Below are 18,796 nucleotides of genomic sequence, written 5' to 3' on the forward strand. Positions count from 1 at the left end.
GAAAAACCACCTTAGCCACCACCGCCCTATGTGCATGCAAATGAAATGTGAAACGTTTTTGTCATACACATGGCGAAATAAAGGAAATCAACATGCACAGTGAAAACGGCAGACCAAGTTAGACTGGGCAGGCAGCGAACCGACCCTGTACTAGGTACCAGAATGTGCATGACTCTTGTCTCATGGTCAAGGCAGTGAGCGTTCTTGAACTTACTATGATTCTCAGCAAATTAAAAGCTCATTCTTGAGGTAGCTTTATCTGGTTCTAGTTTGATGTGCAGAAACTGTTCGTTGTGCGTCAAAGCCGACTTAAGGTCAATATCATCAAAGAGAGTCAGGTGGGTCAGGTGTGGTTGAGTTTATTCAGGGCTTAACTGTGAATTCGAAACAAGCCCAGCACCCCTCCTTAGACAGTCAATAGAATATTACCGTCAGGGCACTAAGAGGGTAGATACAATGACCAAGTGTGTACACTGCACACAACAGGAAAACCTTACACAGTCTGGCCTTCAATGTAACCTTCAAATCCCTACTTCAGACCATGACACCAAAATGGGGAGTGGTAAAGGTTTTTTTCCACCAACACAGCACATTTAACTAGGTCACTGAGGTAATACAACATGTCTCTAGGCCATGGCTGGAAGAAGGTGAAACTGAAACGATTCTTCACTTTAAAAATCATTTAAACATTTAATCATTTAATCATTTCAACATATTTACCAAATCTTGGGATTTGACGATATAAACATTCAGCTAACACACACAAAATGAAGAAATGTATTAGAAACTTAAACATGGTTGAAATTCACATTCATTCCTACGTGTACTCGATACATGTAAAATGTCTTTTTTTTATTTACCGTATGTGTTTACGGTTTGCCAAGCCTAGAGAATACAAGTGTAACCAACTACAGACGTCATGTTACTTTTCGTTTTGCAGTTCTCAGTTTAGCTTTGACGTCTCACTTTTCTTTTGTTTGGTCCTTTAAGGTGCAGCCTCTACAAAAGCAACAGGATATGGACAATAAAGGTTTATCAGCTGATTGTGTACGTACACCCTCCATGCACTGAATAATGCAATTAGAGATACGGTCAGGTGGAGACACCAGGCTTGTTTCCTGCTCACAGAGTTAAGGGACTGCTGCACACATGCAGTAGTCTAACAATTTTGCTTGCCTCCACACACTGGTAGCACACTGTATGCCACAAAAAAGAAGCATAGTAGCACATGGATTTATTGAAACTTCCCAGTTAATTATGGAGCAGTGTTGAGAAAACTGATCAACAGGTGGAGGCAACAAACTTCGCCACTGGTGCAGGGTTGTATTGAGAACAATGGAATGGAATAAAGGCAGAGCACTGGGAACCAGTACGCAGCAGGCCGTAAAGTCAAAGTCAGTGTGTACTTACAGGATCAAAAAATGAGAATAAATTCTCTGACTAAGGCACTCCAAATTAAAATGTCTTTATTGATATGACAGGTCCTACATGGACATATTAAAAACAAGGCCACTCAGTGTGTACTTAATGTAAAAACATCTATGTAAAGGGTTACCACTGAATATTGAAATTGCATTTGACCAGTCTCCAATGTGCAGTTACACACAAACACACACACAGTCTTTTAATGGTGTTACCGTATGTCTGTGTGTGTGTGTGTGTGTGTGTGTGTGTGTGTGTGTGTGTGTGTGTGTGTGTGTGTGTGAGTGTGTGTGTGTGTGTGTGTGTGTGTGTGTGTGTGTGTGTGTGTGTGTGTGTGTGTGTGTGTGTGTGTGTGTGTGTGTGTGTGTGTGTGTGTGTGTGTGTGTGTGTGTGTGTGTGTGTGTTCGCCCTCTTACCCTCCTCTGCTTCTGAAAGAGTTGGTCCAGCTCTCGCTCTTTACTGGTCAGCTGATGCTCCAGGTCCTGACTACGAGAGAGGAACTTCTCAGAGTCCTGAAAGAGAACCACGCAGCGTATCACAAGTGCACGCACACACACACGCACACACACACGCACACGCACACGCACACGGACACACAATTCATGTGCTGAGCATTATATTGCATCACACATACACGTCATATAAAACTAATCTGCCTAAGAACCGTTACATCCATCTTTAACATTACATTACATAAGAGCATCTAAACACACAAAACAAATCTACATCCACACACACATACACATGTACACACACCCCCACCAAGTGGTTCATTATGCTAAATATGAAAACACACATGCTCTCAGCACCACAACACATATTATTCAGCACACAATCTACATTACCATAATAACGGAAAACACATTACGCAACATTCCACACACACACACACACACACACACACACACACACACACACACACACACACACACACACACACACACACACACACACACACACACACACACACACACACACACACACACACACACACACACACACACACACACACACACACACACACACACACACACACACAAACACACAAATCATCCCAGTCACGTACACAGACTGTATAAAAAGGTGCATTTAAACCACAGGTGCAAAACAGTGCTGGGGAACAAAGCAGTGGTCCAACTCAGCTCCATTGAAGGCTGCCTCATTAATCTCCAGGATATTCTATTTAATACTCAGGGGGAGGCGGTCTCTTCACAAAAGGCACACAAAAACCTCTTCCAGAAAGCACATACGGTCATACACACACTGGAATAAGACCTTACTTCCTTATGTACACAAATGCATATTCATATTAAACACTGAAAAACAAAAATTAAGCGCTCCCACTTTATCACACACTTAAAGACACTCAAACACAGATGCACAAACAAAAAGTGCATACACACACACACACACACACACACACACACACACACACACACACACACACACACGCACACACACACACGCACACACACACACACACACACACACACACACACACACACACACACACACACACACGCACACACGCACACACGCACACACGCACACACGCACACACGCACCTGCATAAGGATCCGGTCCTTCTCGTTCTTGATCTGTTGTTCCATCTCCTCGTAGAGTCGGTGGATCTCATCGTCGTGAGTCGCCGCCTTCCTAAAGGAGGGGAAAGACACGACAGTTGAGTGTCATCATGGTCATCATTATCATTGTGATCAGTTAGCAAACAGCTTTCACGCGCCACTGCAAGGAGCAGCAACACTTGTCAGATAGCACGCTACTCCATTGCCTAATAACAGGAAGTTGCTGCATATGCGTTTGGTTACTAAGAAAAGGTTTGGTCATGGCTGCCCGTAGGACACCACAACACACCACTACCACCACTACTACAAACCTTGCTTCTCAAATTCAATTTACTTGTGTAGCTACTGAACCCAACAACACAGCATTTTGTAGGCAGTATCAAGTAGCTATGCATGTGAGTTTTTGGATGTGCTTTAACACGTTATGTTCACCAACAAGGTTTCACAGAAAGCATGACAATCCCGGATGACAATCCGGGCTAGTATGTGGATGGATACCGGCAACTGCACTCATTCACTCACACACACACACACACACACGCACACACAAATATGGAAACAAAATCTCACAAAGTGAAAATGGAGAGAGAAATGGAGAACAAACAGAAAAAGAGAGAGATAGAGAGCGAGAGAGAGAGAAACAAAAAACAGCACTCCAAAATCAAAGGCGTATGCTAAATGTCCAGGCCGGTGAGTTGAGGTGAGATCAGAGCGAAGCGAGGGCTTGTATATCTGGAGTGGTTCCGCTGTGCGCTCTACACGCGTCCCTATTCATTGGCCACTCCAATAGCATCTCCATCTGCGCTCCTCAATACGGTCACGAAAGAACAGCTGCGTACACAATCGCTCTTGGACACAGACCCTCTCTAATGCTCTATTCATTGGGGAACCGGGCGCGGCGGTGGGAAATTATTATCCGGATGGGCTCTTAATTAAAGGAATATTGTGGAGAATGATTAAGCATGGAAATGAAAAAGGATGAAAACAAAACCTCTTGTGTTTTTGTGCTTGATCATTCAACGAGCATACAGCTATAAACCGTATTGTTCAATACTCCTACAGCTGAATATGTTTTGTCATAAACCTCGCTCCATCTATTAAAGGTACCAAGAGCGTACTGTTGTGGTAGCCCCTGAAATCTAACTACTGATCAGGGGTGAATTTCTCAAAACCAAAGTTGCTTACTACATTAGCTACTTTGTTGTTTTCAATGCATTTTCCCATTGGCAACTACCGAAGTTGCTAACAGGCTAACAACTTCTCTTTTGAGAAACTCACCCCAGTGAAGTAACAATGGTTATGTACATTTCATTGAGTTTTGATTAAGTGCCATGGCTTGACAGATTAGACTGACGAGAAGAAGGCCAAAAGAACATCTTAAGTACTTAGAAAGTCTTTACTTAGTACTTTGAAAGTACTACTACAGAATCTTCTGTCAGTCACACTGTAATTTCGGCCCTGCCGTGACCCAACTGTAGGGCGCTGGGTAACTACGCCGGCGACCCAGGTTTCGATTCCGGCCCGGGTCATTTGCTGATCCTCCCCCATCTCTCTCTCCCACTCACTTCCTGTCGCCCGTCATACCGTCCTTTTGAAATAAAGGCAAAAATGCCACTAAAAATATATATATTTTAAAAACAACTTTTATTAATTTGGGAAAAATACCTAACTTGGTGCACTTGAATTTCTTTTCTTGATCTTTGTAAAAGTTATTGGCCATCTAGTGTATCTAGAGGGAGCGGAAAAGCGGTTTCTCCAAATGTCATGAGCCTTATTCTTGGTGGTAAGTTGAGGTGTTACACAAGCTTATGGTCTGAATGCAGTGTATGCATGAACACTAGAAACACAAGCAGTGGGACAGGAATAATAAGCATGCAGTACTATACAGAAAGACAAACAAAAGCCCACCCACCAAATGTGCCCACTCATCCTCATCGACTCTCACAGATAGAGACACCTACATACAGTACTTCCAAAACACACACACACACACACACACACACACAGACACACACACACAGACACACACACACACACACAGACACACAGACACACACACACACACACACACACACACACACACACACACACACACACACACACACACACAGCCCTCTCTCTCTCGCCCGCACACACACACGCACCCCCCCCCCCCCCCCCCCCCCCGCCCACACACACACACACACACACACACACCGTATGCATCAAACTCTACGGATCAAAAGACAACAAAAGCGATGGGCCAATTAGTGGGATGAATTGCTAATAAGGAAGTGCAAGGGGCCAAGCGGTGAGCAGGAACCCTTTAAAACCCAGCAGCTTTACCTTCCACACGCCGGCCTCACAGATTACCTCTAATCACAACACCAGCGTTTCAACATATGCACTTAAATCCTCCCCCTAGACTCTAGCCTGTAACACCCATTTGCTCACACAATGATCTTGCACTTTGAAAAAAACGCTGTTCTTTTGAAGAAACCCTTTTTGAAGACACAATATGCAACATCGTGCTACTTTTGCGGCATGTTTTGTTCGCAGACAGCTAGTGCTGATACCATCTGTACTGTACATTTGTTTCTTTTACGTCTAGTCACATAAGACACGTGTGGCAGACTTGCTATTACTAGATCATCACAAAACGACTCTGTACCAGACAATAATAAAAAAACATTACCAAAGCTTTACACCACAACTATGTTATTAAAAATAAATAACCTTAAGAAAACATTTTTCATTTTGGTGGTGAACTCCTTGCTGCATTATGTGCCGTTCCACTGTATGTTTCAGTATGTTTGGAACAAGTTTTTACACCACATCAACAACAGAGGAGCCGAGCTTCAGTTCTCACCACAACTATGTAAAAAATAAACAAGTAAACATGTTTCATTTTGTTGTTTTTTTTCTTCTGCTTGAAGTTGGTATGTGGCTGGAGCAAAACATAAAAGGTCAAGGAGCAAAGTAAACTCTATGCAATTCTAAGACCAGCACTTACACCCCTTAAAGCTCTCTGAACTGCTTATAAGAGCATTTATTGAGCCAGCTTGTATTGCAGTTTGTATTGCACCAACGCCTTTCAAAGGGGCCACAAGTCTTGTGCACTTGGATTAAAAAACCTAGGACACCGTCACAGACTCACACAAACACACAAACACACTGGCACAGACTTGCACGCATACAAACATAGCCTAAATAAACAGTCAAACAGTAATTTGAGTGGTCGGCAAATCCAGAGTAACATGTGAGAGGGGGGAAAAAGCATGCACACTTACACACACTTAAATCAAATCCACCTCGGAGGCTAAAAACAACAAGCCTGTTTGCCGCATAATTGGGGCATTATCCGCCAAGAACACTTGACCTCCTGACCTCTTGAGGGCGCTCTCCATCTCCTGCCGCTCCTGATTGGCCTCCTTGAGCTGCAGCGTGACCCGCGCCAGGAACTCCTCGAAGTTGGCCAGCAGGTGAGGCTCATCCCGCCGCAGCTGAGCCCACAGACTGCGCACCTCCACTGGGCTGTAAGGCATAGACAAGAGGCGTCACATGGAGGTACAGTGTGTGTGAGAGCGAATGTCCACTCTTGACAACAGGTAAGGCTTGCCGTGTCGCACCTGAGCCCAAAGACTGCGCACCTCTACTGGGCTAAGGGAGACACAGGCCGTGGGGTCATATGGATATGGGTAAAGTGGAAGAGACACGAGGAGTGTCAACTCTTTAGTGCATAATTGAGTGTAAATCTCATTGGCAGAAATAGGAATTCCTTACACTTACACAAAAAAAAAATTATTACATCTGAAGGCACTGCAGTATAGCATTTACCTGACGATTAGAACAAAAATATGTGTTCTAAATTTTAGTCACAGTCCTGAGCAGGTATCAGATAACAAGAGATCTAATCATTGTACCTGAAGATGTTATGGGACCTTGTCAGAAAAAAAATGTGTTTTTGATTGATTCATCTAAACTGCAAGAATCAGTGAGGGCTTAATCCTCATTAAAAATGTGGTATGTAATTAACAAGCAATAGATAAAATGACAGTGAAGACAGTGAAGTAATAATTAGAGTAGCATCGATAACAGCTGTCCAATCTCATGTACCCCACTCTGGAATATTCATGTGGCACATTCAGGCCCAATGAGAACGGTGTCAGTTCCCGCACTTAATCACGAACCGGCCGGCGTGTTCACGCCACAGATCTTAGCGTTCGCGAACCGAAAAGTAACCGAAACCGAAAATACTTGTTTTTTCTCCGTGAACCATGACGATAACGTGGCTGCTAGCAGGTTCATCCACGTAACACAGTCACGTGCAGAAAAAGTTCACTACCGCCTAGTATGAACACCGGCATTTCCCAGAAAAGCACTTAAGTGCCAAACGTAACTGGTGCGGGCACCTGCACCGGCTCCGTTCTGGTCGGACTGAAAAGTACCATGGAGTGTGTAAATTCCATCCCAAAATATCTCATCTACCCAGAAATGTATAAAGCAGAGTTACAGTATAAATTACAGATTACAACCCAAGTAGTGTGATATTAAAGAGCTGCAACTAATTATACCACTTATCATGACTGTACTAATATCATTCTACTTGTGTTGTAATTACATCTGTAACAGTACTTCTACTTAATGCATCTCTGCATTTACCTGACCTGTCTGTCAACCACTGCCCTGTAATCGAATGCCGATGGCTTGCTGAAGGTGAGCAAAGGTGCAAAGGTGCACTGGAGCATTACGGTGAGCTCTAATCAGTCAATACCATCAGTATGCAGGACAGGGAAGTGTACTTCAACTCGCAGCTAATACAGTAGATGTTATCCATCACTGTCTTAGATCGTCTCACTGGGAACGCCATATGTGATTATCATTGTTAGGACTTTCCCTTCTCCCTGTCCACCAGCAGCGGAGGCGGAGTGACCTTTTTCTCGAATCGATTATGCCAATGCAAGTGACTGAGGCTCAGCTCCAAAGTAAAGAACCGCCCCTCTGCTTAGTTGGTGGATTTTGTTTCAAGAGGTCATCCAAGTCAACCAACCCTATTGCCATGCCCTCAGTCTAGTCAAGTCAAGTCAAGTCAAGTCAAGTCAAGTCAAGTCAAGTCAAGTCAAGTCAAGTCAAGTCAAGTCAGTCTAACACTGGCACAAGATACAACCGTTATTAAAAGCTGCATTAAAACAAGAGAAATCTGTCCATAATTTGCCAAGAACTGTATTATCTGCATTCTGAGAACCACATTTTTAATCAGTGAATATTATTTTTGGTTTCAGTACGTTGGTGTGCCCAAATAACGAGACAAACATAACACAGAACGACACAGACGTAACTTGTTGCTGGTCACCACATGAGCACATGCGCCCAAGCCCAAACTCTTACCCAGCCTCTGTTTACCTCTACTGAGTGCATCAAAAAAAGGAATTAGAACCCTGCTACCCCCCTTCCATTCAAGCTTGTCTATCCTACTCACTCTTCAAACACGTTGTTGGCCCCAAGGCTCTCCATCAGCATGCAGAAGTTCTTCTCCTCTTCCTCCTCCCCTCCCCCGGACAGGCGCTGCTCCCAGGTGCTCTGGTACATGGACTCCGGAGGAGCCCCCACCACCACATCCTCCTCGGCCGCCAGCTCCGACATGACTGACACACCCTGGCCAAACATGAACTCACCTGGAGGAGGACGACATCAGGGGAAGGATTACGGTAACTCTTTAACATGCAGTGGCAAGGATGATCAGTTTAAATAACAAAGTGGTGGACTTTATCCACTATCCATCCAAATTCCTTATATCCATTAAAATTAATTTTTAAATTTAACTTTAAAGTTTTACTGAACTTGTTATGGTTTACTGAAGATTTAGCACTATTTAATGTATTAAAATATGAAGTGGTATATAAGATTTTTGCCTAAACAAGCCGCTATAATTACCAATAGTAAAACTGAATGTTTATATTTTACAGACCACTGATTATGCGGCTTATCTTGGCGCGCAAGTTGGTTAGCGTCTAGTTTTGAAAACTTGAAAACTTTGAAAGAACAACATTCCAGATTTAGTGGTGGAGTGCTACCCTTCTCTATATCGATTTGGAATACTATAATTTGTGATGCCTCTCATTCACCCAGGTCATGTTATCTAAAGTCAGTAGTTGTAAGTAACTCAACTACTCCTTGGAGGAAGTTTCATCCAAGCAATGTCCTCAGTTTCTGATTTGATGTTCCAGTTCCTATTACTTGACCGATTCCTGATTCCGGTTCCTATGACATCAATCATAACCCAAGGGCATCCCTTAGAAAAATGACAAATGTCTTTCAAGCTCCAAGAAGCAATGTAGTTTTGTTTACAGCTAAACTGTATGGAGAACATTCTAGAAACCCACTGAATCCTGAGGAGAACTCTTCCAGGGTCAGGAATCCGTTGGCGTCTGCGTCTAGGGTGTCAAAGACGTTCTCCAGGTCCTCCTCACTTAAAGGAAGCTCCCCATGTAGCCGCTGCACAAATACAAACAAACAAAAAGAAAGGACAGGCACTCGTTAAACTGTGGACATTTTTGAATATCTAAAACCTGAACTGCCATAGAAACAAAATCAGTTGTGTAAGTTCCAGCATTCGGGAAATAGAAAATGTGTTGTCACTCTCTAGACCAGGTGATTACATCAGTCCACAGCAGAGCACCTTCAAAATTATGAGAATCTCTGAGTCAATAACAACGCAACATGATGAGGATGGTAAATATCAGGTTACTAGGCTACAAAGACAAATAGACGGAACCAAGTAGCTCACTAAGTCTCATGTGATGTGTGAGTACCAAACTTTAGCTGTTTAGTTACACCCTGAAGACACGGCACCCTGTATGTATTCACAAGCAGCTAGTGACTGACAGTCTCATGATTGGAATAGGTGACACTGCAGTACTGTAAGGGCTGCTCGATAAGGGAAAAAATCAATATCATGATTATTTCAGTAAATATTGATATCACAATATTTTTAAACAATATATTTAAAAAATAAATAATAATTGTGTCAAACAATTCCCAATCTTCTCCCCCTTCAGCAGCGTGAGTGGAAAGTCATAGAAACACACAGTGGTGTTCTGCATGAGTGTTGGATTGCAAGTCTGTAGTGTGCGTAACATAGCCAACCTTTTGGCTGCATAAACAAAGGACAAAATAGTTGTTTAAATTATAATCGATATTATGAAATTTCATATTGTTTGACAGCAATATTGATATAATGATATTAATTTGATGTATTGCACAGTCCTAACTGCAGTGATGCTACACGCAAGAGTCAAGGAAGCTCAGCCAAACCCATCCTTCACAAGAAGAGCAAACAACACACATCCTGGATCTCCCCGTGTCAAGAATGCAAGCATAATTAAGACATTCAACAGACGCGCGCGTGCGCGCGCACACACACACGCACACGCACACACACGCCAATAAATAATCACCAATTAACATTTTGTCCAACTTGCATGCAGATCACACATGGATGCTTGTTAACTAATCTGTCAAGCTGTCGGATGTTTTATTCCCAAAGTGTCTTTTTTAATTACGACAAGGGGGATGAGAAGTTAAAATACAATATTCGATACAATCAACATCCCTCTGCGTTAGTAGTATGGACGTGATATCATAATGACTCTTGTGATTGCACTGTTGTTATGCATGGAAGTGTGTCATGAGGCTAGAGAATCAATATTATATAGCCCTATGCTCTCTTCCTTGGTGCACAGGCTTTTGCAGGTGCTGCTGTTAAGGAGGTCACCGTTACTGCCAAAGGCCAGTCTCCTAAAGTCATGAATCTCTAACGAGAAGTCATCATGGTGATGATGAAGGGAAAAAACATATACTATGTTGAAGGGTTATGGTGATAAATTGCATGATAAATTAAAAGCAGAGGATGAAGGAAGACATAAGTCCATGCCTGATATTCCCAGGTGAAAAACCCATATACTTAAAGTGTACTTTTTTTGACCGTACTTAGTACAAAGTGTACTATTTTCGGCGATTTAAAGTGCGCTTCATTGCACTATTAGTGCGCTGAAGCACTACTAAAGCAGTACTTCAGCACACTTGCAGCACACTGAGGATGCTAAATTGGCACCGCTTTTGGACAACTTTAAGTGCACTACAAGCATACTTTTGAAAGTATGCTCTAAACACGCTTTTCATGCATTCGTATGGCATTAATAGTGTGCTCGAGTACACTTCTATAACATTTTATTGTTACTAGAAGTACAATAAAAGTATATTAACTTCATGCTTCTTTGGACTACATTGGAACATTTTAAGTATGTAAAAAGTATATCATATTAAGTATTGTAAATATATAACAGGTATGCTTGAAGTATATTTACAGTACACTCCCAAGTACAACGAATAATATACATGTAATACTACAATCCATGCTGGTTCTCAGAGCTTGTACATTACACATAGCCACATGTCACAGTAGTGATACAGTATGCATGCCTAGCACGACTGACATTTACAATCATTGCATTGTTACAGAGATTTCAGATACACATTTAACTTTATTTCATTCTTGTTCCACCTCCCTGTAGTTGATCATTTGAATTGATTACCAATGGTGACCCTTGATTCTTTGTTTGAACAACTAGTTCCAACTTACCTCTCACCATGATATCATGGGAAGTGTGAGTCTATATATACCAGAACATATACGTGACCATCATAATGACGGTGGGAACATGGCCATTTTTTGTGTACCACTTTAAAATGTTAAAACTCCTACAATAAATGCAGAATATAACAATGAGTAATATTTTCATGCAAACCAAAGATATTCCTTAGAGGTAAATGGATTTCTGTTTGAGAAATTTAGCTCCAAGAAGTGCATTGCATGATGGTACATGCATGATGATGCATGATGGGTAAATGCACTTTGTGTAAGCACACTTTGAATATATTTGGATGAAGCACAATCATGGTGCACTTAGAAAAAGTATACTTCCAATATGTTAAAGTGATTTACTTTAAAGCGCACTATAGAAAATCACACTTCGAAGTCACTTGGGTGAAGTATAATCAAAGTGCACTTAAAAAAAGTGCAATTGCAATATGTTATTAAAAAATACACTTTTAGTAAGTTCACTATTAGAACACTATTAGTATATTCCTCTAAATACACTTTAGCCAAACATCTTCTAAGTGCACTTTATGTATGGTTCGCAAAGTGTACTTTCTTTGAGAGCAACTTAATTACATCTAATTTTAAGTACACTTTAAATAAGCATATTGTAAACATACTTTTTCTTAGCACAAAAAGTGCGAGTGCGCTTTTAACATGCAAAGTACACTTCAGTCGTGCTTTTATTGTACTAAATTGAACCACTTTTTCACCTGGGTTATGAAGACATTGCAAGGTTATTGTGACTGTTGGTGTTTACACACAAGGTTAGAAGGTCTTCTTCAGCTCTGGCGGATTTCTTTCATAGCCTTTCGCACTGAGATCAATTGTGCTAATGCATGCCCCTCCTCACAACAGCTTAAGGCCAATGTTTCTATTCTCAAGAGTGAAACTGTGTGCAGAGAGGAAAAAAGAGAAGGAATGAGATCACGACTCATTTACACACCTCCTCTAGCAATGGGTGTACTTCACATAAACCTGTACGTCCATACATTTCAGCGCACACAATGTCACAACCTCCTCCAGCGCTATGCACCATGGGCATTTGTGGATGATTTCCTTGCTTGTGTATTTAGTGTGTGTACTTGCTTGAATATCTACAAGTTGCACTGATGAGTTCATCCAGGGAAACACACTTGTGTGAATGCACACATGCATACAAATGTATGCATGCACACACGTACGCAGGCACGCACAAATGCAAACACTTGCACATAAATGTACACACGCACACGCGCACACAGGCGGACACGCGCACACACACGCGCGCGCGCACACGCACACGCACACACACGCACACACACACACACACACACACACACACACACACACACACACACACACACACACACACACACACAATGGCAGTCCACCTCTGATGAACAGAGGAGGATGCAAATGATGAACAGCAAAGCGGCCAGCACGGGGCATCAATGGGCTCCGGACGTGGACATAATGAGGAGAGCAGATCAGACAAACAGGGGCCACACTACAATACCACATCTCCACTAACACACAAGAACAAGGCATCAGTGCTGCAGCACCTGTTCATTCATTCAGGGTGTGTGTGTGTGGGAGAGAGAGAGAGCATATGCAGTCGTACTCAAGAGTGAACTATACTTTCACTATAATGTACAATTATGTGCATACGGTGTTTGTGTGTATGTTTTGTATTTGTGTATTTGTTTATTTATGTAAGCTGACAGACACCTTAATTTCCTCCAGAATTAATAAAGGTACTCTACTCAACAACTGTACTCTACTCTAGACGCCGGTTTGCAGGGCATCGCCGCATGAAAGAAAAGGTGGACACAAGTGGGAGGGTGTTTGCATGAAGGTGTATTGTTTCTGTGCATGTACTATGCAGTTGTATGTGCATACAGAGTTTGTGTGTGTGTGTGTGTGTGTGTGTGTGTGTGTGTGTGTGTGTGTGTGTGTGTGTGTGTGTGTGTGTGTGTGTGTGTGTGTGTGTGTGTGTGTGTGTGTGTGTGTGCAGAAATAGTCATAACAGTTGTGGGAGTGAGTGAATCTACACAACAAAAGACCTCCATGAATTTGTGGCTGTTTATGCAAAAACACACCTTTCCAATCTTTTCACCATGACACCCACCACAATTGCCGCAATGCCCACAGTGTCACCTTACTTCAACTTACTAACCGGACTCATGCACTTTTTAAGTTTTGTGTTTAGTTTGCTATTTGTGTCACAGTAGCATCATTCATTAACACCAACACACAACACATTTCACATGCTCAATGCCTCTAAAATATTAATTTAGCACAGAAAAGAGACATCTGCAGTGTAAAGTAATGCAGGTTGCAACAGTTAGTGGCACACTATTTTTGGTGAACTGTCAAGATGGACTGAAAGAGCAACATACAGTATATCACGAAAGTGAATACACCCTCACAGTTTTGCAGATTTTTGAGTATATCTTTTCATAGGAAAGCATTACAGAAATGTAACTTTGACACAATGATTAGTGACCTTTTAACAACATATTTAACCACTTAAATTTCTTGTTCACTCAGAAAAAAACAAAATACAGCCATTAATGTTTGAACATGTACTCACAAAAGTGAGTACACCCCAGATTAAAATCCGGTAGAGAAGGGGCTATGTTGGCTCGAATCGTCTCGAAATGAAACGAAATGAAAAGGGATGACAAGGGAGGTCATCAGTGTGCGTTTCAACCTTTCTTTGCATTGAACTTTTACATTTTGAGTCTGCATCTGGCTTAACCCATTGAGGTCTAAGTGCCCTTGAGAGGGCAATTTGACATGTCTCCAAAAACAAATATGTAACTCTGTGAGTTTTTGTCATTGAAACACATAAGTTACACCATTAGAATCCTCAGACCTTCCAGATTTCAAATATATATATATATTACATAAATTATATAGCTGGCCCAATTTAAAGAAAGTGAAAAGAAATCTTCGCATATTCTGTACTCTCTGCCTGTAGCAGCCACACCTATAGCTATTCACATGTAAAGTACCGGTGCTTGAGTGGCTATTCAGAGGTGACAACACGCCCCTTTCAGGTAGGGTAAACACAGCAGACGTAGAGTGACAGGGGGGTTGGGGCTATCAGAGCAAATGGGGATTGACAGGGGGGTGTGGGCCATTAGAGGTTTGTTCACACCTATCTCATTAGTATTCAAATGAGACAGGCAGTGGCAGTGACATAGTCATTCTTCTTTGCATTTTGTACGAAAACAACAAAACATTTCTAAATGCCCTTTTCACTTTTATGCTGCCAACACATTTGTTTACAAGATTCAAACTTCAAAAGTCTTGGCTAGATATATTTATTGTGTGTTTTCTTGAACTTTTTGAAGACCTCTGAAACCTGTTTTTTTGTACAGTTGTGTTTATACTCAATTTAAATAAAACATGTTTGTATGACATCCACATTTTTTTCAGATTATTTCTTGTCAGGCTTTTCACAATACAACCATATATTCCACTTTTGCATAGATGCTTACTGTTAGTTGAAAATACTTGAAAATGTCAGGGTGGTGCAAGCAGCCTAAAAGCCTCTGAAAGGCCTTAGACCTCAGAGGGTTAAATAGATTGGTGTGAGATTTGAATGCAATCCTATGGAGAATATCATGATCTGCTTCAGTAGTCACAGTGCATGTTGACATGCATGTTTCTTTTAGGAGTATTTCAGATTGCCAATGTTGACAGCATTCATGCATCCCCAAACCATGTCAGTCCCACTACCATGCTTGGCTTATGAGAGGATACACCTTTTTTGTACAACTCACTTGTTTACCACCACACATGCTTGACACCATCTAAAGCAAATTTGTTCATCTTGGTCTCTTCAGATCACACAACATGGTTCCAGTGATCCATATCCTTGGTCTGTTCATCTCTCTTGAGACCAAGATAAACAAATTTGCTTTAGATGGTGTCAAGCATGTGTGGTGGTAAACAAGTGAGTTGTACAAAAAAGGTGTTGTATCCTCTCATAAGCCAAGCATGGTAGTGGGACTGACATGGTTTGGGGATGCATGAATGCTGTCAACATTGGCAATCTGAAATACACCTAAAATAAACATACATGTCAACATGCACTGTGACTACTGAAGCAGATCATGATATTCTCCATAGGATTGCATTCAAATCTCACACCAATCTATTTAAGCCAGATGCAGACTCAAAATGTAAAAGTTCAATGCAAAGAAAGGTTGAAACGCACACTGATGACCTCCCTTGTCATCCCTTTTCATTTCGTTTCATTTCGAGACGATTCGAGCCAACATAGCCACCGGATTTTAATCTGGGGTGTACTCACTTTTGTGAGTACATGTTCAAACATTAATGGCTGTATTTTGTTTTTTTCTGAGTGAACAAGAAATGTAAGCAGTTAAATATGTTGTTAAAAGGTCACTAATCATTGTGTCAAAGTTACATTTCTGTAATGCTTTCCTATGAAAAGATATACTCAAACATCTGCAAAACTGTGAGGGGTGTATTCACTTTCGTGATATACTGTAGTATACTAATTAACTTCTCCAGACGCACACACGCACGCACACCTGTCTCTCACCTGCATGTCCCGGCGTGTGATAAATCCCTTCTGCTCGATGTCACAGATCTGGAAGAACTCCTGTGTCCTCTCCATCAGAGCGCTTCCCTGACTCCCCACCTCCTCCTCCCCGTCTGCCTCCATCTCAGTCTTCCCCATGTCCCTCAGCAGTCCTCCAGCATCCCTCCTCCGGTCCTTCAGCACGCGCCCATGCCTGGGCCGGCCCCCGCGCACAGCTGCTGCCGCGGCTGCTGACGCAGGGGTCGAGGTGCCGCTGATACCAGCCATGGTGTCTCTCATCACCCCCCGCGCAGAGATACCAGTCTCACACACACATGCAGGGAACTAGTACTCACTTCACACAGGGCAGTGCTGCGCGAGAGAGAGAGAGAGAGAGAGAGAGAGAGAGAGAGAGAGAGAGAGAGAGAGAGAGAGAGAGAGAGAAAGAAAGAAAGAAAGAAAGAAAGAAAGAAAGAAAGAAAGAAAGAAAGAAAGAAAGAAAGAAAGAAAGAAAGAAAGAAAGAAAGAAAGAAAGAAAGAAAGAAAGAAAGAAAGAAAGAAAGAAAAGGACACAAAAAGGTGAGAGGATTATCTAGACGGAAAGAGGAGCAATGCAACAGACGAAAGGCAAACAAACAAACCTTGAGAGAGGCATGAGATGAAGGAGAGAGACACAGGGAGGGAAATAGGGAAGAGGAGATGCACGGCACGCATGCCAGACCTTCAAGGCTGCATCCGGGAGTCTTCCAGGGCTATGTCACCACTTGTCATCTCTTAGCAACCAACTCTTTTTTAATTACTCAATAAAGCCTTGCTGCTGATAGCCTGAACAGTGGAATCGTGACAGAGAGAGAGAGAGAGAGAGAGACACGGAGACAGAGTGAATAGCTACTTCACCATTCTTCCTCCAGCTAGGGCTGGACTGGCCATCTGGCATAGCTGGTATTTTCCCGATGTGCCCCACACCCTTGTGGGCCCCTATTTTAAGAAATGTAAAAACATATATATGTTTTTTTTTCTGAAAATAGGGCCCACGAGGGTATAGGGCCCACCAGTGAGTCAGTTCTACGCTGCTAATTATGAGGGGCCCCTTAAAGCAAAAAGTGCCCAGGCCCTATTTCTCCCCCAGTCCAGCCCTTCCTCCAGCTGAAGAGCTTCACGCTGAACAACACAACAGATGGAACAATCCAAACTGAGGACGACACACACTCACAAGTGCACACGCGTGTTCTACCCCCTTGAACCTGGAGTTTTCAAAAGCCAAGATTTTGCTACTGAAAATATGTACTTTTTTGTCTTTAAAATTAGAATCAGTAGCAAGTTTTTTTGCCAGGTCTGCACAACAAAGTGAGAAAATCGACTTGCAGGTGCGTAGCAGCAGATACTATACTAAGCTTAGGCTATACTATAACGTGCACAACATAAAGATAAGGTGAAATGTTTTATTGCAAACTACAGTATGTAAGGGAATTTTATTGGTTTATTTTCTTAATAACCAAACCAGTAATTATTTAGCAGCCTCAGTTTTCCATTCAAAAGCACTTTCTTTAACCCCTCAGTCAGACTTATCTAGTCAAGGACACTACATATCAGTACAAAAAAGCGTGTGCTTGACCAGTAGTAGAGTATTGACTTGTAGAGAATTGTATTTTTCAGTTCATCTCAAAGGACGTTCAGGAAAATGTCACTGTAAAAACATCAAACCGATTAGTCTGGATAACTCTCTTTAGTGCCCACGTTGACATCAATAAAGCCTTTCTCTTTGTGAATTACTGTAACATACTGAGCTGGGCGGCATGCCAGTTCAGTGAGGGAGAAGGGCACAGTGCTGTAAACAGATTAAAAGACAAGAAAACAAGGCCAGGAATATATAGCTCTGTGGTACATAGGCATAGTGGTAACACTTCATTTTAGGGATACATCTATTAGCACTAATACATACAATGTTAATGCCTGCATAAGTAACTTGCAAGGCATGTACTAAGCAAACGCTAAGGCCTACTAGGTCCTTACTAAGGTTAAATTGGTAATAAATCCCTTATTGTGCATGAGCAAGACATTTGCGAATGGGTGGTTGACGTGACGCCTTGTTTTTTTTTCGTAGCATTGGTTAAAAACCTACAAAACTGTTATTTTTCCTTTAAAAAACAAATGTCAATGAAAGAAGATGTGGTACATTATGTTTCATATTAGACTTAGATGAGAAGAAACATTTTTGTTAAGATTTACAGTATGTAAAAGGTTTATGTCAAATATCCTGCGGGGTGACGGCAACATTAATGAAACCTGGAATATAATATATAAATAAAATTAACCAACAACATTTTGAATAATGTATGAAGCATTTGGCATGATTGCATAAATATTAACTTCATATTAAGATATGTGAATGTGAAAAAACTCAAGACAGTAATATTAAAGGGGTGTGCCACTATTTTGGGGCTTAATACAGTTAAAATCGTTGGCTGGGGTTTATAAAGATGGTAAAGTGTCTTATTTTTCATGTTAAGCGTTGTCTTGCTTTAAAACAAGTTAAAAGAGGGAATATGTTGCTAAGCTAGTGAAAGTCAATGGATCCGTGTAGCATGCTATATGCTGTTGGTGCTGGTAGAT

At 41.8% G+C, this 18,796-nt stretch overlaps 1 protein-coding gene across 3 annotated transcripts in view; it reads right to left on the bottom strand.

The window, feature by feature from the left end:
• The window catches only part of cracr2aa (calcium release activated channel regulator 2Aa), a 50,191-nt gene that overhangs the window by 17,470 nt on the left and 13,925 nt on the right, over positions 1-18,796 (bottom strand). For all 3 annotated transcript variants that reach the window (XR_010034603.1, XM_063196899.1, XM_063196898.1), the window contains exons 2-7: positions 16,205-16,555; positions 9,368-9,479; positions 8,464-8,659; positions 6,372-6,518; positions 2,988-3,078; positions 1,839-1,934 (exon numbers count right to left, since the gene is read on the bottom strand). Coding sequence is in view for 2 of the 3 variants with exons in the window: in XM_063196899.1 (XP_063052969.1) it covers positions 1,839-1,934; positions 2,988-3,078; positions 6,372-6,518; positions 8,464-8,659; positions 9,368-9,479; positions 16,205-16,483 (921 nt within the window). In the remaining variant the exon portion in view is untranslated. The remainder of the gene's footprint in view (positions 1-1,838; positions 1,935-2,987; positions 3,079-6,371; positions 6,519-8,463; positions 8,660-9,367; positions 9,480-16,204; positions 16,556-18,796) is intronic.

Source organism: Engraulis encrasicolus, chromosome 4, assembly GCF_034702125.1.
Source record: "Engraulis encrasicolus isolate BLACKSEA-1 chromosome 4, IST_EnEncr_1.0, whole genome shotgun sequence".
NCBI classification, from domain to species: domain Eukaryota; kingdom Metazoa; phylum Chordata; class Actinopteri; order Clupeiformes; family Engraulidae; genus Engraulis; species Engraulis encrasicolus.